At 50.0% G+C, this 20,233-nt stretch overlaps 8 protein-coding genes across 8 annotated transcripts; 4 read left to right on the top strand and 4 right to left on the bottom strand.

Annotated features, from left to right (window-relative positions):
* Positions 1-2,184: 2,184 nt before the first annotated feature.
* Positions 2,185-3,861, bottom strand: Asppvi_002506 (SET domain-containing protein; the record flags this gene model as incomplete). The annotated part of the gene is made up of 4 exons (XM_043298488.1): positions 2,185-2,265; positions 2,331-2,919; positions 2,977-3,503; positions 3,580-3,861. The coding sequence occupies 4 exons, from the start codon at positions 3,859-3,861 to the stop codon at positions 2,185-2,187; spliced, it is 1,479 nt and encodes a 492-aa protein (XP_043154423.1).
* Positions 3,862-4,231: 370 nt separating this feature from the next.
* On the top strand, positions 4,232-4,708 carry Asppvi_002505 (uncharacterized protein; the record flags this gene model as incomplete). The annotated part of the gene is made up of 1 exon (XM_043298487.1): positions 4,232-4,708. The coding sequence occupies one exon, from the start codon at positions 4,232-4,234 to the stop codon at positions 4,706-4,708; it is 477 nt and encodes a 158-aa protein (XP_043154422.1).
* Positions 4,709-4,882: 174 nt separating this feature from the next.
* On the bottom strand, positions 4,883-6,762 carry Asppvi_002504 (Ygr210 GTPase family protein; the record flags this gene model as incomplete). The annotated part of the gene is made up of 11 exons (XM_043298486.1): positions 4,883-4,909; positions 4,966-5,086; positions 5,141-5,320; positions 5,368-5,573; positions 5,639-5,850; positions 5,907-5,938; positions 6,009-6,102; positions 6,170-6,438; positions 6,540-6,549; positions 6,611-6,668; positions 6,727-6,762. The coding sequence occupies 11 exons, from the start codon at positions 6,760-6,762 to the stop codon at positions 4,883-4,885; spliced, it is 1,245 nt and encodes a 414-aa protein (XP_043154421.1).
* Positions 6,763-7,874: 1,112 nt separating this feature from the next.
* Asppvi_002503 (uncharacterized protein) lies at positions 7,875-8,374 on the top strand (the record flags this gene model as incomplete). Its single annotated transcript, XM_043298485.1, has 2 exons — positions 7,875-7,988; positions 8,057-8,374. The coding sequence occupies 2 exons, from the start codon at positions 7,875-7,877 to the stop codon at positions 8,372-8,374; spliced, it is 432 nt and encodes a 143-aa protein (XP_043154420.1).
* A 1,136-nt stretch (positions 8,375-9,510) lies between these two features.
* Asppvi_002502 (uncharacterized protein) lies at positions 9,511-10,394 on the top strand (the record flags this gene model as incomplete). Its single annotated transcript, XM_043298484.1, has 2 exons — positions 9,511-9,558; positions 9,618-10,394. The coding sequence occupies 2 exons, from the start codon at positions 9,511-9,513 to the stop codon at positions 10,392-10,394; spliced, it is 825 nt and encodes a 274-aa protein (XP_043154419.1).
* A 2,408-nt stretch (positions 10,395-12,802) lies between these two features.
* Positions 12,803-13,635, bottom strand: Asppvi_002501 (snoRNA-binding protein; the record flags this gene model as incomplete). The annotated part of the gene is made up of 2 exons (XM_043298483.1): positions 12,803-13,191; positions 13,317-13,635. 2 exons carry the CDS (start codon positions 13,633-13,635, stop codon positions 12,803-12,805), a joined length of 708 nt encoding a protein of 235 aa, XP_043154418.1.
* Positions 13,636-14,139: 504 nt separating this feature from the next.
* Asppvi_002500 (coiled-coil domain-containing protein MAD1) lies at positions 14,140-16,454 on the top strand (the record flags this gene model as incomplete). The annotated part of the gene is made up of 3 exons (XM_043298482.1): positions 14,140-14,266; positions 14,319-14,470; positions 14,535-16,454. 3 exons carry the CDS (start codon positions 14,140-14,142, stop codon positions 16,452-16,454), a joined length of 2,199 nt encoding a protein of 732 aa, XP_043154417.1.
* A 538-nt stretch (positions 16,455-16,992) lies between these two features.
* Asppvi_002499 (uncharacterized protein) lies at positions 16,993-20,039 on the bottom strand (the record flags this gene model as incomplete). Its single annotated transcript, XM_043298481.1, has 8 exons — positions 16,993-18,153; positions 18,209-18,314; positions 18,369-18,448; positions 18,500-18,891; positions 18,950-19,587; positions 19,662-19,747; positions 19,818-19,910; positions 20,004-20,039. The coding sequence occupies 8 exons, from the start codon at positions 20,037-20,039 to the stop codon at positions 16,993-16,995; spliced, it is 2,592 nt and encodes an 863-aa protein (XP_043154416.1).
* Positions 20,040-20,233: the final 194 nt, after the last annotated feature.

The raw sequence follows: 20,233 nt of genomic DNA, 5'->3' as shown, positions 1-20,233 counted from the left end.
GACTCTGTTCGGATGCTGGTCTGGTTCACCGTCATGCTGCGATCATCTTTTAATCATGGAAACAGAGAACAACAATTTTTGTGGAGGGGAATCTGGGGGAAAGACTCTAGAAGTACTCCGTATCTGGGGGTCTGCCATGCTGTCCCCTTAACATTTCTCCATCAGACAGTATGCTTACGATGCGAAGCCTAATCGTTCAAGGTATGCCTTGAATCTGAGTCTATGACTATTCCAAAGCCGCTAAAACCCATAGTTCCAGCAGTAGTCTCCCTTTTTAGGCAAGAAGGGACCGACGCTCAAGTACAAATAAGGATGATCGTCTATCATCCGTCCAATGACTCTTTTTCTAGCTCTATTAAGTAGAGCATCAGCCGCCTGTTCACATATTCAAATAAAATACAAGAGACTATTACAAAGATTCAGCCTATTCCATGGGAAGAGCTCTCCGCAATCCTGGTCTTAAGGTGTTTCCTTGACTAGACGAGTATCGAACTCAAACGCTGGAAGCCTGACACGAGGGGTGTCATGAGCGAGAAGCCTTTCACCACTCACACGTGTGTCTTTCCGGCCATGGGGAGATTATCCACGGCCGATCCCGCCGAATTATTCCCTAGAACCCTTATAGTCCGAAGTATCCACGAGAATTCTTCTCCAGAATATCACTAATTTACGCGCATCCTCTCTTCAAAGCCCTCCTCTAATAATACGAGCAGCAGGTACGGAGACAAAGAACATTAAAATGGATCGCCCCGAGTGCTAGCCGGCATTTAACTCACTACCGTACTCTACTGGGAGGGAAGATTCGGAACCATTCTACTGTTAAAGTTAGCTTGAACTTTTGTGCCCCGTCCGTCCGCAGCTGGAGAAAATCGCGGGGGATCCCCGTGGATACCATCGAATGCCGATATGATTGCTCATTGCTGTCCTGAAATCCAATAAGATCAGAAGACATCATGCCAGCGCTCAAGTTCAGTCATGCGATTATGCAGTAGTCAAGATCTTTCCATTATATAATCTTATATGTCCATGAACCTGAAATAATCGTGTCTTCCCCTTGGGAGGAGTCTCATTTTTGCATGCCGAGTGTCGACCGAGAAAACCGCGACGGTGGAGGCGAGAGTTCTACTCCGTATCAATATTTGGGATCCGCCAGGATCCGGCTCCACCAACCATGAAATGGGCAAAACTAATTCGATCGAGACATGAACTCTGTGGAGATGACTACCAGAAGTAGGTGGCCCACGTTTGAAGATCTCCAGTGTTCTGAAGGTGCTAAACTCAGCAAGTGTGCACATTACCCAGTCTAGGACTCCGTACCTGGTGCAAGTGCACACTGCGAGCACCACGGCAGCTCAATAATAATAGACACTAGCCAAGCGACAACAAGAATGCCATGACATAAGGCATGTAGCCTACACCTTTCTGAATCTGCCATTGTTCAATAGACTACCGCAGCATGGCATGATTCCCTCGTGGCTGGCGAAGGCTCATGTCTAATCCGATGACCCCAGTCCTTCTAGTCGAATTTCTGGAAGCGCACGGAGTATACGATTACATCAAGCCAGAATCATAGTTCATAGGCTCGGCACCCTTTCCAGCCTCTCTTAGCGTGGGCATGGCAAGAGCCTAGTGGCTATAGAACGACGTCATCCATGGCGACTCCAGAAACCAACTCATACCTTATTTGGACGAAACGAACAAACAGAGTTTGGTGACTCGTGTCCCAAGCCCCCAAATGTCTCCTGCCTATTCCGAATATCAACGTCGGACCAGAACCTAACAGAACCAGACATTCCCCCAGGACCCCGAAATTGTGGTGCACCCATCCCCAAGTTTTCTCCGCCAGTGTCCCGGTCTTTCCCCATCCTTCTACCCCAGAGTCGTGGCTCGTACCCCACCAATGAATGGCCCAATAAATGTTAAGAAATCGGGATGCCAGCTTTGTGGTTCTTCCGTAATTGAACTTATGAGTCTCCCGTTGGGGGTAGTCCGACTCGGGGATGGGAGGAGAAGTCGAGATATCTTCGAAATTATTACTATTACTAGATACTTTTAGGGGGGGTTGGACTTCTGGTAGAGCTAATGAGCTATATAGCGATCAATGGATGTACACCGGAACGGTTATGCTCATATACTTTCACGTAGTTCAGCTGCGTCAATGTTCCAAACACAATCGGAGTATCATTATGAAAAATCCTCTTCTACGTCATCAGACTGCTGGTTGAGATACGCAGTGACCGCCTCAGATGTTATCAGTTCCTGCCTCTGCACAAAGAAATAGTGGTTAGTGCCGCCCTTACAAACGGCAGCGGCATAGGATCAACACTTACGCTACTCATGAGGTCCTCGATACCCGACTCCAACAATTCAGCCTCTAGACTCCGCAAGCTAGATATCGTATTCAAAACATCAGGTCGAAAGAGCGCTCGCATGTCCTCGTCATTGCTTATTTCGGCAACTAGCTTTTCGGTTTCTCGCAGAATCACTAGCTGAGTTTCAAGCCGGTCGAGTATAAGCACAACCGCACGAAGCTGGAAAATAGCCCATAAAGGGTCCGCTGCTAGTAAAGCCTTGAGGCGGTTGGGCGTTCCCATGTCCTCTCCTTTCCAGGTAGCTCTTAGTTCTTTTCCCCCATCGGTGGTTTGCACCACGTCGAAATCGAGGCCGTCTTCCTCGTTTACACAAGCCCACCATACAAAGGGGCTATCCCAAGTGGTTTTGGCCGGCCCTGGACATGCTGTAGTAGCTCTGGTGATCCGTACCCCGGGGACCTCCTTGCAGAATGCTTGCTTGGCCATTTTCAAAGGATCATCGGCGGGGATTTCCAGGTCGAGGAAGATCTGCTTCGCGTCCGTTCTTTCGTTTTCAACGAAACCGTAGGAGAATACCATCTCCGAGGCTGGTTTCTCATCACCATACCTATCATGCCACGGGATCAACATACATCTCCTTGTCACGGTCGTCTTCAAGACTTACGAGATAGTAACTTCCTCGCCGATACGTAGCTTTTTGCCGGTCCGAAGCTGGAGTACAGCGTTTCCGGCTCCATCCTCATCGTACCTGGCTTTCACCGAGTCCTCACAGGCATGGTTTGCCATATCAACACATGGCACAATCGCATGCCCACTCCTGGGAAGATCGACCACTCGTGACCGATACACAGCGTCGACATACTTCCAGTCGTCGAATGTGAATCTCCCTGTATCCTCATCCCACCAATGCTCCTGACACCAGGGTATGTTCTCCGTAGCTTGACGTAGGTGCTCGAATTCTTTTTCAAGAGAACCAAGTTTCGCATCGACCGCAGTTTGTAGCGATGTCCCGCGTAACAGCTCACGTTCTTCTGCTGAGTAGAGTGTCGGTACAGATATAGACGCCGGCATAAACTTAATGTACTCTGTCCAAGGGTTCGAGACACCGATCTTTTGGCGTTGGTTGGCGAAGTCCGGGCTTGCATGCGTGATTTGGACAATTAAAAAGATCAAAATCGCGCCTCTAGCTGTCTGTATATGTTAGCTCTAGGTCGTATGCGAAAAGTGATGAAAACCCGATCTACAGTGATGACCACCTATAACATACCCTGCCAAAGTCGCCAACGGGATCTAGGACCTCCCGAAGATGGCGATCTATTTTTGCATGATTGTGAACGAACTCGGAGGTGAGTGCCAGGTCGGATGGAACCGTGAGAAGAGTGTCTGCTTCTTCTTCTCCGTCATTTTTCTCCACTGTCGCTACGATGGCGGAGCCCTTGTCTGTCCCGTCTTCGCTATGGAGCTTCCGGAAAGCGATCCCCTCGAGGGAAATGCCATTGAGCTTTGCCCAGGGGGTCAGAGTCTCAATAGGTAGATAGTCGCGTCGCATATCGTTCCGTCGCTAGAACAATTTTGGACTATCATACAGAGCCGACGCAAATAAAGAGGTACAAGGAAACCAAATTGTCATGCTCCGCAAGCTGAGCTCCCCCCACTCTGCCTGCCATGTCCTTATCGATAAGCCGGGGAAGCTTAACCCTAAGCCCTACAAGCTTGATTGGTCCATGCCATTGCAGCATTTAGACGTCATAGAACATCTCGTCACTCGATATAGGCCTTGCTTTGGCTGCGGCCTTCCGCGGCTCAAAGGAAGGTTGACGCTGGGAGATCCTTACTTAAACGATGCATTGTACTTGTACCGGATGTCTACGACTTAAGGATTACCGCTGAACAACTAACACTCACAACCGCAGTCCAACATGCCTAGCAACTCTCGCCTCCCGTCTACAACTTCAAAGCTCCAAAGCATGCTCATTCCGCGCCCTCCGCGCGTGTCTCTTCTTCCGCTTCAATATGTCTGGCAACCTGCCAGGTTTCCCACACCCGGCAATGTGAGAGCCCGCCTCAACAGCTCTCTAGGCCAAGAATGGAAGGGTTCTTCAACCGATGACCATGCGGTGAGGAGATCGAAGCACAAACGGGATATAACAGATCCTCAGACAGAATCGTCCGCTTCCGGGCTGAAGGAGAAAAAAGAAAGCGCGGGCGTCGCAGATGAATCCAAGCAGGGGGGTGTGACGGAGAGGGAAGGTCGCAAGCAGGAGCGTCAAGCTAAAAAGGAACACCCTAAGGCGCCTGAACCGATAATCGGCATGAATGATGAAAGAGCTCAGGTGAGTGCTACTTGTCCCTTTCCAACGGAGACTGTTGTCGCCGGTAATCTTTCACCTGGCTAACGTGTTCATGGTTAATAGAAGGGTACTTGATCGCCCCGATTGACCACTTGAGGGAATTAGTTTTGCATGAGTTCGTGACCTTCGATTTGCCGTTGTATTATTCATGGCAGGTGGTTGTCTCGTTACAGAAATTGCCTTATATCAACTGTACATAGATGGAATGATATTTCTGGTCTATCGGCCAGGTTTGAACGAGAGGACCTGCAAAAACATTATTAGCAAGCGAAGAAAAAGCTCAACTACAAGGAGCGACTCACATCATGCTTCCCTACTTCAACTATTTCATCCTCAGACACTCGAGTGCCGCCAACACCCTCAATGTAAGAGATGGGAACGTCACCCATAACCTTGTTGGCAACGTCGGCTACCGTGCTTCCTCTGTTGGACGTTAGCCATATACTCCCCTTGGTGTCAGATCGCAAGGGAACCCACTTCTTAACCAAAACACAATCTCTGAACACGGCATTCCCGGCTCCAGACGAAAATGTGTGCACGTTCTTAACTGGGAAAACCGGCACAAGACCTAAGAGTTCCGCTGCTCGCGAGAGGCACTGCACCACTCCAGTGGAGCCAAAGCGATAGAGAACCATGTCTTTCAGGTTCTCAACACGGCTAGACGAGGTTAACCAGGTCTTCTTGTCCCAGCTGGGCATGCTTACTTCTTCAACTTCTCATCCATCTCTTTTAGACCACCTCCATCGGGATCGCCCATCTCTATGAGATCTTCTCGCGTATCCAAGAATTCACTGCCTTCTGTATACTTGATGTAACCCTGTTTCGCCAATCTTCGAAGGAACACCTCTGATATCGCGGAGCATAGCACTATTGACTTTGGGTCTTGCATCTTGGCGATCTTGCTGATATTCTAGGTCCCTTCTATCAGCACGAATTCCAGCATGACCCTAGGAGTAAAACAAGGGATCAACCAACCTTGTCCGCGTCAGGGTGGTCAATCTTGTTCAGTGCGAAAACGGTAGGAAACTTTTCATCAATGAAAGCCTGGACTACCCGCTCGATCGTCTCGTCCGACCATTCCTCTAGAGGTTCCTTCAGAGCGATCCTATCCAGACAGCGCGCAACTGTCGCCGATGTGCTTCCGTATCCGGAAAATTGGCCTTGTAATGTCTCCACAGCCGTCGATTCTGCGTCCACGGTCAATACATTTCGATAGGTTCGCGGGAACGCGGCGTTGACTGACTTGTCGCAACATGTCTTCTCTTGATAGAGCCCCTACGTATGGCCGTAAGCATCGTGAGAGAAACACAAGAAAGGGCCAAAGTCACCCTTGATCGTATCGTACCATTTTTGCATCAGATTACCCAAAACCCATCGCACAATCTCAGATCGTAGCCACTCGATGTCTACCGATGGGTCATATCCGCGCGTTGCCTTTCCTAAGGACGCAATTCCATTTAGCTGATATTGAGAGATAAGAAGTAAACGCAGGATATAATTGCTGACCTTCTGCGTCAGTGGTTCCACTGACATCCACCACATGAATCAAAGCATCCGCATGACGTAGGTCGTCCAAAAACTTATTCCCTAAACCGCGACCTTGGTGTGCTCCAGGGACGAGACCCGCGACATCTAAAAGCTCGATAGGGACGGAACGGCGGCCGTCAACGCAGCTACCGTAATTCGGCTTACATTTGTCTGAAACGTTGAAGCGTTTGCAGGCACACTCTATTTGAAGATATCCAATGGCGCGCTGAGGGTCAATGGTTGTGAATCTGTACGTTGTGAATCAGAATTGTTTTGAAAGTGAATTGTACGTATGGAAACTTTCGGGCGACGGAGGCAGAAAAGGCAGACGATGTTTTGGACTACTCACGGGAAGTTTCCTGCAAAAAGAAAAAACCGGTCAATAGTATACCAGTGATAATCAGGTTATCGACAACTCACCAACTTTCGAACTGGCGTCTGTCAGACTGTTCAGCGTTGTGGATTTCCCGCTGGAAGGCTAATGCCCCTCAACTCAATCAGCGGCATAATCTTCTGAGACGACAGCAGGGACCAACCTTTCCAACCAGGCCGATTAAGGGGTCTCTTGGCATGATGACAGTCCCGCTGTGGCCCTAGGTATATGCAAAATACAAAAGCAAAAATCGCTGTCTATATTCGTCCAACTTATACAGACCAAAAAAGTTCGCATCTGACCCAGCGGGGACATTTCGGATTCTGCCGTCTATCCCCGGAAGGCGGTGTAAAAAACCCCGAAATTGTGATATCCTTCAATCGCATGCTCAGTGAAAGGCTCAGTATCATGGAGCTATTGTAGGATGAGGAAGAAAGGTCTACACTGCCTTTTACGTTGTATTGCCCAACTTTCGACTATTCTGATTACCATGTCGTGTTCTGCCTTTTATAGACATCATTTGTGTTGCAGTACATTCAAGCTAGCATCACGAGAATTGGTCTCGAGTCCTGACCCAGAAGTGTCAGGTTGATGCACTGCCATGACATTGAAGCTGCTACTCTAATCACCCGAAAATAGACTTCTGCAGTTCTTATTGGGTATTTCCCATTTATTCAGGGGTTTACAGGCCAACGTGGACGATGTTCCCAGCCTATGGTATTTGCAGATCTCGAGGAGGGACTAACTCGTGACCGATGAGCCCTGAAAAGTTGCAAGAAGGGTAAAGAAACAGAACGAATTCCGTTTCAGAAACCACTGGCCTCTGTACTGTGACATCTTCGGTCTTCAACGGTGCTACAGGCATGCAAACATGAGGCAATATTGAAGATGTGGAGTAGAGAGAACGTACCCCGGCGCAACACCCGAAATCAACATTGAGCAGTCCCAATGAAGGCCATGATTCACTGAAGCCCACCTTAGCCACTCATCTTGACCTTGGCAGCAGAGATCTCTCCTATGGTTGGGTTGTTGGAAGTCTGGGTGCGGTGAACATGCAAACCAAGGCCTGCGCGGACAGTATGTCGTCATAATGGCAAACGTCACCAGCCATGCCAGGACGATGACGGTCTCCAGTCACGACAGCTCCAACATATAACAACGTGAAATCGTCCTCTTTGCATACGTTTAGAAACCCCATCATCTTCAAACTCCAAAGACTTACTCGAGAGAGCTTTCTGCGCACCACGTCAAAGTCAACCTACTACCTGTCCTTTTTCATCCTATCTCATACACCCAACACTCCTCCACAAGATGTCTAGCGAAACCTTCTACAAGACCCAACAGGACCTCCGCAAGCCCGAATCCCACGCTTCTCATGCCGCCGGTGGAAACACACCTGCCAATTCCAATGTCTCTGCTATGAAGGTAACACCAAATCTCCTGACCCAGAGGCAAATCAATTTGGTGACACAGCTGCTAACTCTACGAATCAGTCCATCGTCGATGAGCACACAGACAAGGCCAAGGCCATCGAAGAGCGCAAGGCCAACCTGCCTTTGCCAGACCAGCCTCCCGTCGCCAGCGATTGGCAATCTGCAGACCAGAGAGCCGTCAACGTCGGCTCCGGCGGCCAAGAAGGACCCGTTTCCGGCGAGGGTAACAGCGCTCTCAGAGGGCCCGCTACTGCAGAAAGCAGTGCACGGAAGTCGGCAGAGGAATTGCACAAGGAAACTCAGCCCACAGGCAATGTCGGTCGCCAAGCTAAGGAAGGACTTTCGGATATCCCGCGGGATGCTAAGGCTCGGAAATAATTTCTTTTTGCTTGATAAATGCATTGATACAACGTTTATGATGAGCGACCCAACCCATTTTAATGATAATACCTCGAGACAAATAAAAAAATTCTTCTAGCGCCCCTGCTTCCAGTCAAGTACATAGAGGACAGAGCTGTATCTGCCTGGGTACAACCTGCGGGAAGCTTTACGAAGAGCACAAAAAAGCCGAAGAGAAGTATAAAAGCGTCAAGTATACTGATAATAAGAACCGCTCTTAGTGTGAGGCAATCACCGACGTTGAATTTTTCGTACGGAGTACTCCGTAGAGGCACTAGCGTCCGGATCTGTACAAGTTGTATTGTCACCTGACTTATAATGTACAAGCTTAAATGAACGTCACCCATCCATTGCACAGTAGTAGTGCAGTGCACTTGCATGTACCAGAGATAAACTGCAACACACTAAATGAGGAATAATCATTTGCTTTCTACGAACATTCTATCATGAACTTTTCCTGATCTCTGCAGTCGGTGTTTGGCCGACAATATTCAAATTGCCCGCATGGCTTGATGGCCTGAGGCCATGACGTCAATCAAGCTGATCAGCTCTAGATTCCCCAGCATCGACCGTTCTGAACGACAACATATTGCGCAATCAGGGTTGCTTTCCGAACCGGGCAGTTGAGCATGTGGAGAGCTCGACATGTCGATTCATGCTTTGCAAGGGATAGGTAGCCGTGTCATCGATATGATTTAGTCGAGGACGGAGGTTTCGGCCTGGAAACCTAGGGGTGATTGCAACATATCGCAGCTAAAATGTCTTCTAGTCCTGGCGCTCCATGACTATCATTCTTCTCCACTCGGTCTTCTGTTGCCCGCGCCACTCAAGAGCAGTGGTATTCGTTCATTGACGTACCTGTCTCTCTGATGTCGCTTGCTGGGAATCTGTGTCTTGGGGGCGGTGGGTTGCTACCGTCAGAGTGACATCACCTTGCTGGATGAGCTAGCATTCAGGGCTACAACATGTAGCGGTCATTGCTATATAGCTTTCCACCGACGCATCGTACTGTGCCCAACTAAAAACACATCAAGTAGTGAAGCAGAATCAACCGCATCCCACATAGCTACATCCCTCCCAACAATCAATTCTTAACCAGATCAAAGAACATCATAATGGATCTCCAAGGCAACCCCGTCCCTCCCGGTCAGAGAAGCACCAAGGTACCGTGAAGCAATGCGATTCGGCTCTATACCAAGCATATGGCTAAGTGTTCGAGCAGGTCACAACAGACCCAGAAGCTACCAGACATCCGAAGAAGGAGACTTCTGGACCTGTCGCCAACGACTCCCTTGCTGCCGAATCAGCCAGGTCCGGTGGTGAATACAACCAGAACCGCGGTGCCGAACCTCTTGGGGTTTCTGGCGACCAGTCTACATTCAAGAACACGGACACCTCTGGCGCTACTAAGCTGTCCTCTGCCCCCGACGCTGCCACTCGTGAGGAGTTCGACAAAAAGGAGAAATACCCTGAAAATATGGGTGGCCAAGGGAAGTTCCCTGGTGCGCATGTTCCCGAGACTGGCTACGTTGGCGGCTCGACAGCTGCCAAGCAAGATCTAGGTATCAACAAGGGCGTATATTCCGCCTCCCAGCAGAGTTCTCGGCCTCAGACCCGATCTCAGACCCAATCTCAGACCCAGTCTCAATCCCAATCCCAGCCTCAGTCCCAGCCCGCTGAGGCGAGCGGAAGTGGTTACCACAGCCAGTACAATGCCGGCCAAGCCCCTTCGTACGTCCAGAGTGTGACCGGGCAGTATACTCACACCAAGCCCAAGGGCAAGAACTTGCAGGAGGGTGGCTTTGATAGCGACCCCAACAATAACGCCAGCTTCACGTCCGAAATTGGCAGCGACCAAGACCCTGGCCGCTTCGCCGAAAACTACTCTCAGCGCAAGACTACAGAGACAGGAGCCGCTGATGCTGCCCGCGGCTCAGTCAGGAAGGGAGTCGACGATAAGACTTGGTATCAGCCTTTGGAAAGTGATCAGAGAGCTTAATCGGACGATGGACTCGAATACTTATGATATCAACGACGGCGGAAGGCGTAATGAGCGAAAAGTTGACTTCTATTTAATCCTACATTGCGCGCAGACTGTGTCTGCAGTTGCATGACTATGTACCATAGAACTCGAAATGAAACACTTGATTATGGACGTGCGTGTTACATCTTCTTAATAGAAACACCTCCCTCCTCTCTATCGTCTGTCAAAGAGCAATCACAACAACGCGGTTCAACCGTCCCATGCAAGTGCAGTTTCTCCTCATCGCAGCCTTCACATAGACAATCATCCTCGCCGTCGCCCATCCATCCACACCTCTCCAACACAAACTCAATCCCTTCCACGATCCCAACCGCCAACACTGCTAACCACATCATGATCAACATGATCATAACAGGCGCCAGCAACTGCTCACCCCGCCGCTCAGAATAAAAAATAGAGTACTCGACAGGAGATATCCAGTCCCCATTCCCATTACCTTCGTTGACCGGTCTTCTCGAGATAAATGAGCCATGATGGCTCGTGGACGAGCAGGGCGATTTCCAGGATTTGCAGACCGTGTCTACAGAAGATACTATGTTCGACGGGGTATCTGTGGTAATAGTGGCTTTTTCCTGGCTCTTAACAGTTGGCAACAAATTAGGATTGGGCATTGTTTAAAGAATGGAAAGTCATGGACGTGCCTTTGCCGCGAGGAAATGGGTTGTATCTCCGCTGGGGAGATTCACTGGGAACGCGGATATGATGCTTAATAAAAAGAAGGAGATGATGAGTAGGAAATATTTGAATGGCATCGTTGTTTGACTCTTGCTGTTTAACTGGTAGTGATTCAATTGAGGTTGCTCCTGTTGATGTGGTCCTCGACACCCATATGTCTATAGCTACGGGCGAGACGGTATGATAAATAACCATTGATCTTCATTGAGAGTGGCCCTTGCGTAAACTCACCTTGATTCCCCCGCCGTCTGCGCGATACTCTCGATCTGACCCAAGGATGATTTTGAAATTGCCAAAGGATTTAGAGTTATGTGGGCGATAGAGCATGTCCCTTGCTGATTGAGTATTCGACTTGAAGTGCTTGGGGCCCCACATTCCCCAGCGCTGACAAGGGATGGAAAGAAAGAAGGAGGAAAAGAGGAGATAGTGGGTTGCTAGATTCATCATGACTTTACTTGTATGTCTTTTGTATGATGGATCATTTCCTGGTGCTTCCAGCTATCGAGGCCAAACAAACCTGCAGGAATTCCACCACCTTTGCCCATGTGGCAGAATCATGGCTGAGTCCGTTTTCTCTGAAGCTTTGTGCCAGTCTCCCGTAATGATTCGCCTTTTGAACAATATGCCAATCTGCTCGATAAAGCGCCGACTCGGTTGTCTTCACTGCAATGATTCTAGTTCGGTTCGTCAAGAAGCGCTGAGGACCGGCATTCTAAGTTCCGTATACATCCTCATCTCGTGAATTTCAAGGCGAAACGATCACCTTATTTCCAGATTTGTTGCAGGTCAGGAACCATCTGCTGGAGAGGGACTCTTAGGCAAGATGCAGACTTCTCGTTTTGGTTTTGGAAGGCCAGATTATCCACATATCAGAAGTGGCACAGTCTGGCCAGATGGGACCATCCAAATCCAAGACCCTTGATTCTCAGTCGCTGACTCCGGCTCATATCGGGCAAGCTTACCTACTCACCCAGGGTGTATTCGCGGCTTTAGTTGACCAGTCGCTGACTTCTTATGGTCCATCAGGTACTGACATCGACGTAAGGATCAGGAATCGTGACTCAACTGAATCGTCCGAATCTTCCCTTGAACTTCTTCCATGGATAGCATGGATAGGTCATTCATTGTGAGTCTGATGTCCCCATTGCTGTCGTGTCCACCAGCTGTGATTCGGGCAGGTCCTCTGCATGGCAGAATCAAGACGGAACATTTCACGGTTCTTGAATTGATAATTGTCGTACCTCTCATTGAGAAGCGCTATGAGCCATTTGCCTGGGGTAGTGTAGTGTGTATTCCAAGCAGGAGAACAACAAGAGAGTCAGCCATGGACTCTGCTGTTCTTCCGAACACTTTATCAGCCGTAACCTACAATAATTTAGTTTATATATCAATATGTAGATCGAACAATATCAATTTCGTGTTGAGCTTCATTTTTAGAAAGACTTCCTGCCTTTTCATACACCAAGTTACGAACGCCAGATTTTGCAACGGACATATCATGAAAGATCAACCCAAATGAACACGTCCCAAAGGCCAGACCCCAAAGACATGCACTGTCTTGTCAGACAAAAACGTGGAACTGTACAGCCAGAGCAATTGACGAGACAGCAGCGAAAGAGGGCAACAGCCCCGACATTAAAATAAATCCCACAGAAACAGCAGAGAGCAACGGAAAGAAGAAGTGACCTTTACAGGTTCACCTTCTTGGACTCTTTCTGGACGAGCTTGGCCAACTCTTCAAAGACTTCGCTGAAATCCTCTCCGTCGGCTTCCGACTCGCCGTCCTTCTTCTTGCCCTTCGAGGCTGATTTGGGCACGACCATGACGACACTGGTCGGACGCTTGGTAGCAGCCGAGTTACCCAGCTCGGCTCGCGATGTGACAAAAACATATGGGATACCGTGGTCTTCGCAGAGAACGGGGATATGTGAGATGACGTCCATAGGCGAGATGTCGGCGGCGAGGATGACAACCGCGTTGGGAATGGAGATGTTGGCGTTGGCGGCGGGGATGGGAGATTTGCGAAGAGCCTTGACGACTTCCTTGACACCACGCTTCAGGCACTTGTTTACGGCAGCTAGAGACGTAGTTAGCAGCCAGAATTAAGAGCCAGAACACTATCAATCCAGTCGATGTCTTTTCGCTCTCAAAGATAGAGCTTCTGATAAATTGTTTGTCGAAATGATTTTCAGAATCACTCACCCTTCTTCACACTCTTGAGAACCTTCTTAGCCTGCTTGTCCTCAACCAGAGGGTTGGCGAATGGCACAAGTGCGCCGACGGGGCGGCTGTCGACATCCATCTCAGCCTCAGCAGTTCCATTAGCAGCAGTCTCGGCAGCAACGGCCTTGTCGATTCCATCAAGAACCTTGCTAGTAAGCTCCTGCTCTACTGCCTCGGCGAGAACGGTCTTGTCCTTCTTTTCCTTCTTGTCCTTCTTGCTCTTGTGGACGCCGTCCTTCTCCGAGCGCTTTTCCTTCTTCTCGCGCTTGTCCTTCTTCTCGGACTTGTCCTTGGCCATTGTGACGAAGTTGCGCTTGCTTAATATACCAAAAAGGACAGAAAGAAAAGGGATGACCGAGGATTGGCGGGTGTTGGAGTGAACGTGGGGAGGAACAAATAATAATATGGTCTTTTCGGTGTCTTCGAAATCCGCAAAAAAATCAGAATCCATCTGAAAATTCTGACGCTAGTCCAATTTAGGGACTCGAGCTCATGGCACTGACCGCTTACTCATCACTTGCTCAATCGGGTATGTATCGGCCATCCCATCGAAAACAATCCCGAGAGGTAGCAGGGAGGCTCTCAAACACATCGCGCAACGCTCCCGCTCTCTCCGGCATTTCTCAATTGTCGCATGTTGGGAGCGTTCTTGAAGCTCGGAGAGCGTGTCATGTGGCGCATCTTATTCATCCTATAATCTTGGGACCGATTGGGGTCTATGCAACTTCGTCATTTATGAATACTTGAAGGTAGATCGCGCTGTGGCATCAAAACCCAACTTGTGGCTAACTACAACCCTCAGATGGATGCGAATAGAAACTCGCGACCCCCTTTGGGGTCTCCTCCTGGGAGCGCCTCACCCTTGTCCATTACGGGAACACAAAGCATTCTGCGCCAATCCATCCGCCCTTCACAGCTTCCGAAGCCCGGTTAGATCGCTCGTTGCCGTGGAATATAAATCACAGGACTGACTTGCCTTAGATACGGAGAAGGAGGAGCTACGCGTACAAGTCAGCACTCTGCGGTATGAGCTGGAGAATATCAAACAGGAACGGGATTTGATGACGCTCCGTCATGASAAGGACCTCCGAGATCTACAATTGAAGGCCGATGCGGACTTCAGGAAGGCGCAGGTTTGTTGCCATTGTCGTAATTCGTCAATTGCATTGGGCATGTGTTGACAACAGTTAATCGCAGGCTGCAGAATCCGCTAGCCATCGCGCCAACCATAAGAGTGAAACGCTTGCCAAAGAGTTGAAGGAAGTTCAAGACCAGGCCCTCAACGACAAGGGCGGACTAGAGCGGAAGCTTAGAAGCCTACAGGATGAAAAGCAGAACATACAGGAGGAACTGGAAGAGACTCAAGCTCAGCTTCTCGACCAGGAAAGACAACACAAATATCAGATCAATGAACTAGAAACAATTCGCTCATCACTTCAAAAGACGCTCGAGGAATTGCAGAACGACCTTCAAAATGCAAGAAACAATCTACAATCTGCTCAAGAGAAACTGTCGCAGCGGGATATGGATGTCGCCAACCTTGAAACGGAAAATATTCGCCTGAAAGCAGAGGGGGCCGACGGAGAAACATTGGCCGTATTGAAGAGGGAACTTTCCGATCAAGTCGCTCACATTAGGACCTTGGAGACTGCAAATCGAGAACAGACCGCGGAACTGCGCCACCTGCGGAAAGTCCAGAAAAATGTCGAGGTAGTAGAGGAACAAAAGAAGTCGCTGGAAAATCAGCTCCAGCTCATGAAAGAAGTGGAGTCAGAATTGAACACTCTTCAGATTCAGAAACAGATTCTAGAGGATGAGCGGAATTCGTGGACCAGTCTGCTACAGGAGAATGATGAGCCTGTAGAATTTGACTCGCCCGAGGCGGTCGTCAAAGCGTTATTGCAAGAACGGATTGAAAAAGCGACATTGGTTGACAAATTGGGCAGCATCGAGGCACAATTTTTGGAGAAAGACGAAATAATCAAGAGCTTGGAGACTGAGAGAGCTACCCTCCGTCAGGAGCTAGAGAAATTGCGCGCTGCAGGGGCCGCTGCTGGCGGCGCCACAGCTGAGAGCCGCATCAGAGCTAGACTGGAACGTCAGCGGGCACTTGCAGTCAAGGAGGTTGAGTACCTTCGCGCCCAGTTGGAGACTTTCGACACGGAAGAGGTCACCATGAACGCAGAACAGAGCCAGTTCGACCAACGCAAATCTGAGCAGATCGCCAGCCTGGAAAAACTCGTTGACGAGTACCGCGCGGAGGTGCAAAAGGCTCATGAAGAACTCGCGAAGCGCGAAGCTCCACAGCAGGATGATACTCAAGCTCGAGGTGTCAAACGACCGTTATCACCGGCTGAGAGTGACGCCGAGAACGAGCGACTCTCTGTATTGACGCGGAAGAACCGGACGCTGCAAGACTCACTTTCCAAGTCTGAACAGGCCGCAGCGCTCCTCCGCAAGGAACTGGAAGCCACTAAATCCCAGCTCAAATCCCTCAAGGCCAAGTCTCGCACACGCATTTTGGAGCTGCGCGACAATCCCACCGCCGAAGCAGAAAAGCTCAAATTTTCCACTATCGCAACTCTCCGGGCAGAGAATCGTGATCTCCTGGCCCAACTGCAGGCCAACCACGCGGACGTCAAAGTCGTGCCCGTCAGCACACTCGAAAGCATAAAACTGGAGCTCAACGAAATGGAAAAAGTAGTCGCCGACAAGGAAAAGCGCATGCGCCGCTTGAAGGAAATCTGGACCGCAAAATCATCTGAGTTCCGCGAAGCAGTCGCCTCCCTGCTAGGCTACAAGCTAGATTTCCTCCCCAACGGCCGCGTCCGCGTCACCTCCATGTTCCATCTCTCCCCCGCCTACCGACACGGCGACAGCGGCGCGTCCTCTGACTCCCGTGGGCCGGGGAGCATGGGCAACGGCGAAGAAAACTCTATTATCTTCGACGGCGAGAACGGCACGATGAAGATCTCCGGTGGCCCGAACAGTCTCTTCGCGATGGAGATCAAACATCTGATCAAGTTCTGGGTCGAAGAACGGAAGGATATACCCTGTTTCCTGGCGGCCATGACGTTGGATTTTTATGATAAGACCACGCGGGCTGCGAGGATGTGATTTGTGATAATGCCTCTTTATGTCTTGGGTAACCGTACTGTAAATAGTGATTTATTTCCTAACCAGCATTTCTGGTGCCATGTTTGATGAGAGGACTAATCTGTGGAAATGTTACCCCTTTTCATCCTGAAATCTCAAATGTCGATATATAATGAATGATCTCTACCAGCTTAAACAACTGTCTTAGTAGACTTGTGCTTCCTGTCCGAAGCTGAGCCTCCGATATGAACTTGTCCATTTCCGGGGGGAGGTTGTACTTAAACAAGGGAACTTATTTACAATAACCACAAAAGCCTACTTTATCCAGAAGGTATCAATATACCAGGACTTAGAAACGAATATGTCGACATAGGGAAAAGGGGGGTAAGAATCAAAAAGCTGTGAACCAAGTAATAGGGCAAGAGGGCTAAGAACCAGTGTCTCGAGGGGTAAACAAGTTGTCAGGTAAGGCGAGGTGACTCCAGAAAACGCAACATCCAAAGGAATAAACCATGGCGGTATCGTATCTAAGGGACTTGAATGGGCTGTCACTGCCCCTTTAATATGACACGTATTTCCCAGCCACCAGCTTGCGGACTGTGGGTACTTCTTTCCAGGACGCAGGCGCGACTTCGGATGCTTGCAGACTGCCATCTTCGTCTGCAAAGGGATCGGTTCCCTTCTGCGGTGCGTCCTCTGACTGAGACATTGCACTAATCCCCAAGCGAGAGCCAGCGTCTGTTGTGTGGAGCTCAAATTTAGCGTCAACTTTGCCTTTTCGTGGCCAACTCGTTGAAGTCGCAAACCGAACAAGGAGCTTTCCATCAGCTCCGGCGCGTACTTCGAGTTCAGGGATTTTCCAGGTGACCGCTGACTGTTTGCGACGGAAGGTGGCCCCTGAATTGGGATACATAACTGCACTCGTGGCATGGGCTGCCTCGCGGCCTTCTTCAGTAGAGGTATCCAAATTCACAGTCAAGGTGAGGTTCTTGATGGTGATTGACTCCCTTGGTACCGACGAGGCAAAAGACGAATTCATAGAGTAGAAGATGATCACGCTTGCCTGGAACTCTTCGAGATTCCACGCAGGTTTGAAAATCACGGGACAGTAAGCCGAAGCTTCCGACTGGTCGATGTGGACTTGGTACTTAAAAGCCACGGTTGGTGAAGACCGTGTGATGTTAGAGAGAAGGACGCTATACTCGCCTCTCTTCTCGTCGCCTGAGCCCTTCTCTTCCTGTACAAAATGTGGGTTGGCAGCGACCTTCTCCAATACCTGGAAATTATCGAGACGAACGCGCGTACTATCCGACGTTGTTCCACTCGATGCATTGTAGGCCAGTGCAAGTTCTCCTACAACGAAGGACTTGGTCACAGCGCCCTCAGAGAACCACGCACTGACTGTCTCTACGATCGACGCATTCAGACCCGGTTGGTGCAGATCAGGATGGGAGACCGGGCCTGAGATGTTATGCAAGGTCTGTGACGAGCGAATAGACGTTGTATCTGAAAGGGCATGATCATCTGTAGCGGTGCTAGGTGAAGTGACGTGCCTAGAAGGCAGACTTGGTGAAGCAGGGGTAGAAAGATCCGACCCCGACGGCGGAACAGGTAGCCCATTGCTCGAACCAGGAGGGTTCGGAATGAAAACTGTGTTACGGACATCGCGACGACCGCGTATGGTGCCTGCGTTTCGTCTGACTCCGCTGTGTTGAGCTTGCTGCAGAAAGGGTCAGCCGGGAGCGCAGGGAATAAGCTTCTCTAGCCGCACTTACCAGACGTAACTGATTCGCCATCTCGTCCATTGCTTGTTTAGCCTGGTTCTCATCTTCGAAGATTGGTTGGTCTCTGATTGTCAGATTCATGCCATGCTCATCCAGTCTATAGCAGTCAGCATGATTTGTCTACTATGAACGGCAAGACAGGAATCATTACCCAGCCGCCTCTCGCTGAAGCCGCGTTATCTCGTCAATGGTCTGTGGTCGTTCCGAGAATCCTTCCGAATCGACTCGCGGCTATGCATCGTCATCAGCTTAATCCAGGTATTCATTGTCGTCGGTACATACCTCGTTCGCAGCCGTAGCAGCAGGCGGTGTCGGCTCATTGTGAACCTCTTGAGTCGATCCCCCATTCGTAGTCACTGGTATTTGCTGGGGTTCTGGACTCGTCGGCAGTGAACCAGGCACCTCTCGCTCGTGGATCTCACTTGGGATCGATGCGGCTTCGCCATGGCTATCCTGAGCGGTTAGAGCAGTACCGGGACGATCCGTACCCGTAGGGGATTCGGGTATCTGCATGTCGCGTGAATCTCCCCGCTTGAATGAAGCAAACGGACTACGATGCTTCTTTTCTCCGAAGAGTGGCCCTCCTCCAGGGGTGTGCACTACACTCTTCCTTCTGCCCATGACAGTTCCTAGTCGCTTGAGGCCACCAAGGGCTGTGGTGCGGGGCTCCGGAGCTATGACACAAACATGGTTAGCAAAAATTTGGTGTCAATAGTGGAATGTAAGTCTTACCAGTAGGTGTCCTGGCAGGGCCCGAAGTCTCCGAACGTTGACTAGCAGCATCGTCCTGAATGCGCGGCGGAGGAGCAAGAGGTGCTCCTGCCCCACCAGAGGGGAGAGATTCTTGCCTCCTGGGAGCAACAGGCCTGCCTCCATTAACCTTGGCGGCAAATGTCTTGATCTCATCCGCAGTCTCAACATTGAGAAGTACATTCAGGCAGCTCTCAGCAGCCTGGCGACACCGTTCTACCTGGTCCGATTCGTGCGTTTGCAATTGAGTCAGCGCGTCGCGGAGATGATTTACTCGGCCTTCGTCCGCTGCCTGAAGTTGCTCAAACACAAAAGGTGCCCTTGAATCCCATTGTTCTCTGATCTCCTCTGCGGCGGAAATGGCAGCGGCCAGTTTCTCCGCCCCCTTCGGGCCTTTCTCCCTGGCTTTTTCCACCTTCTTTTGATTCGCTTCGAAGCTCTTCGCCAACGCGGCGAGATCACTCTGGATACCAGGCATCGATGCTAATTCTCGATTCTTGCTGCTGTATTCTCTCAAGGGGCGCTCCACGTCCTCATCAATCTTCTGCGCGAACGTTTCGTGTGATGAGGCCACGGCTTCGGTGGCATTGATGATGCGCTGCCATGGTAGCTGGAAAATGCTATAGTGTCGAAAGAAAACATATCAAAATTAGCCTTGTCTTTTCGTGCTTCAGTTCCGAATGACCGAGCTTACCCAAGCGCCGCCCCGTTCTCGAGTTGTGGTCGATGCGCCAGTTTCCTCAACCCTTGCGCGTAAGCTTCTTCAACACGGCGGCGTTCCTGTCGCATGGAAGACGAGAGTTAGATCCAAGCTTCTGTTGTCACTTGTGCTAAGAGCCTGAAGCCATACCTGGAGCCAATCCGCGATATCCGCGTTGATCTTGTTAATGATACGTATGCGATCATTGAGAACGTTAATCGCTTGGTTGGGTTGCAAAGAGGCCTAAAGGCAGGAATAGTTGAAAATATTAGCTGCTGCAATTTCATGGCTATAGCAAGAGCGAGATCAAGATGTCCGAGGTCGGGTTATGCCTACCAGCAGAGCTGGATACTCCTGCCGTGAGAGTTCCATCGCTCCGATTCATAGATCAACGGTACCAGAAGGGAGCGATCGTAAGGTGCATAATAGGGATAAACTAAGAATACAAAGCCGAATTACGGGTGAAGGAGCAATTGAAATCCTCCGAATATTACCAGAAGAGACCAAATCCTTCGATCAATGGACCTCGGAGTGGAGCAAGGAGCAGACAAGAGAAGAGGAACGGT

This window comes from Aspergillus pseudoviridinutans, assembly GCF_018340605.1.
Source record: "Aspergillus pseudoviridinutans IFM 55266 DNA, scaffold_2, whole genome shotgun sequence".
Taxonomy (NCBI): Eukaryota; Fungi; Ascomycota; class Eurotiomycetes; order Eurotiales; family Aspergillaceae; genus Aspergillus; species Aspergillus pseudoviridinutans.
This window is presented reverse-complemented; position numbering and strand designations above follow the sequence as displayed.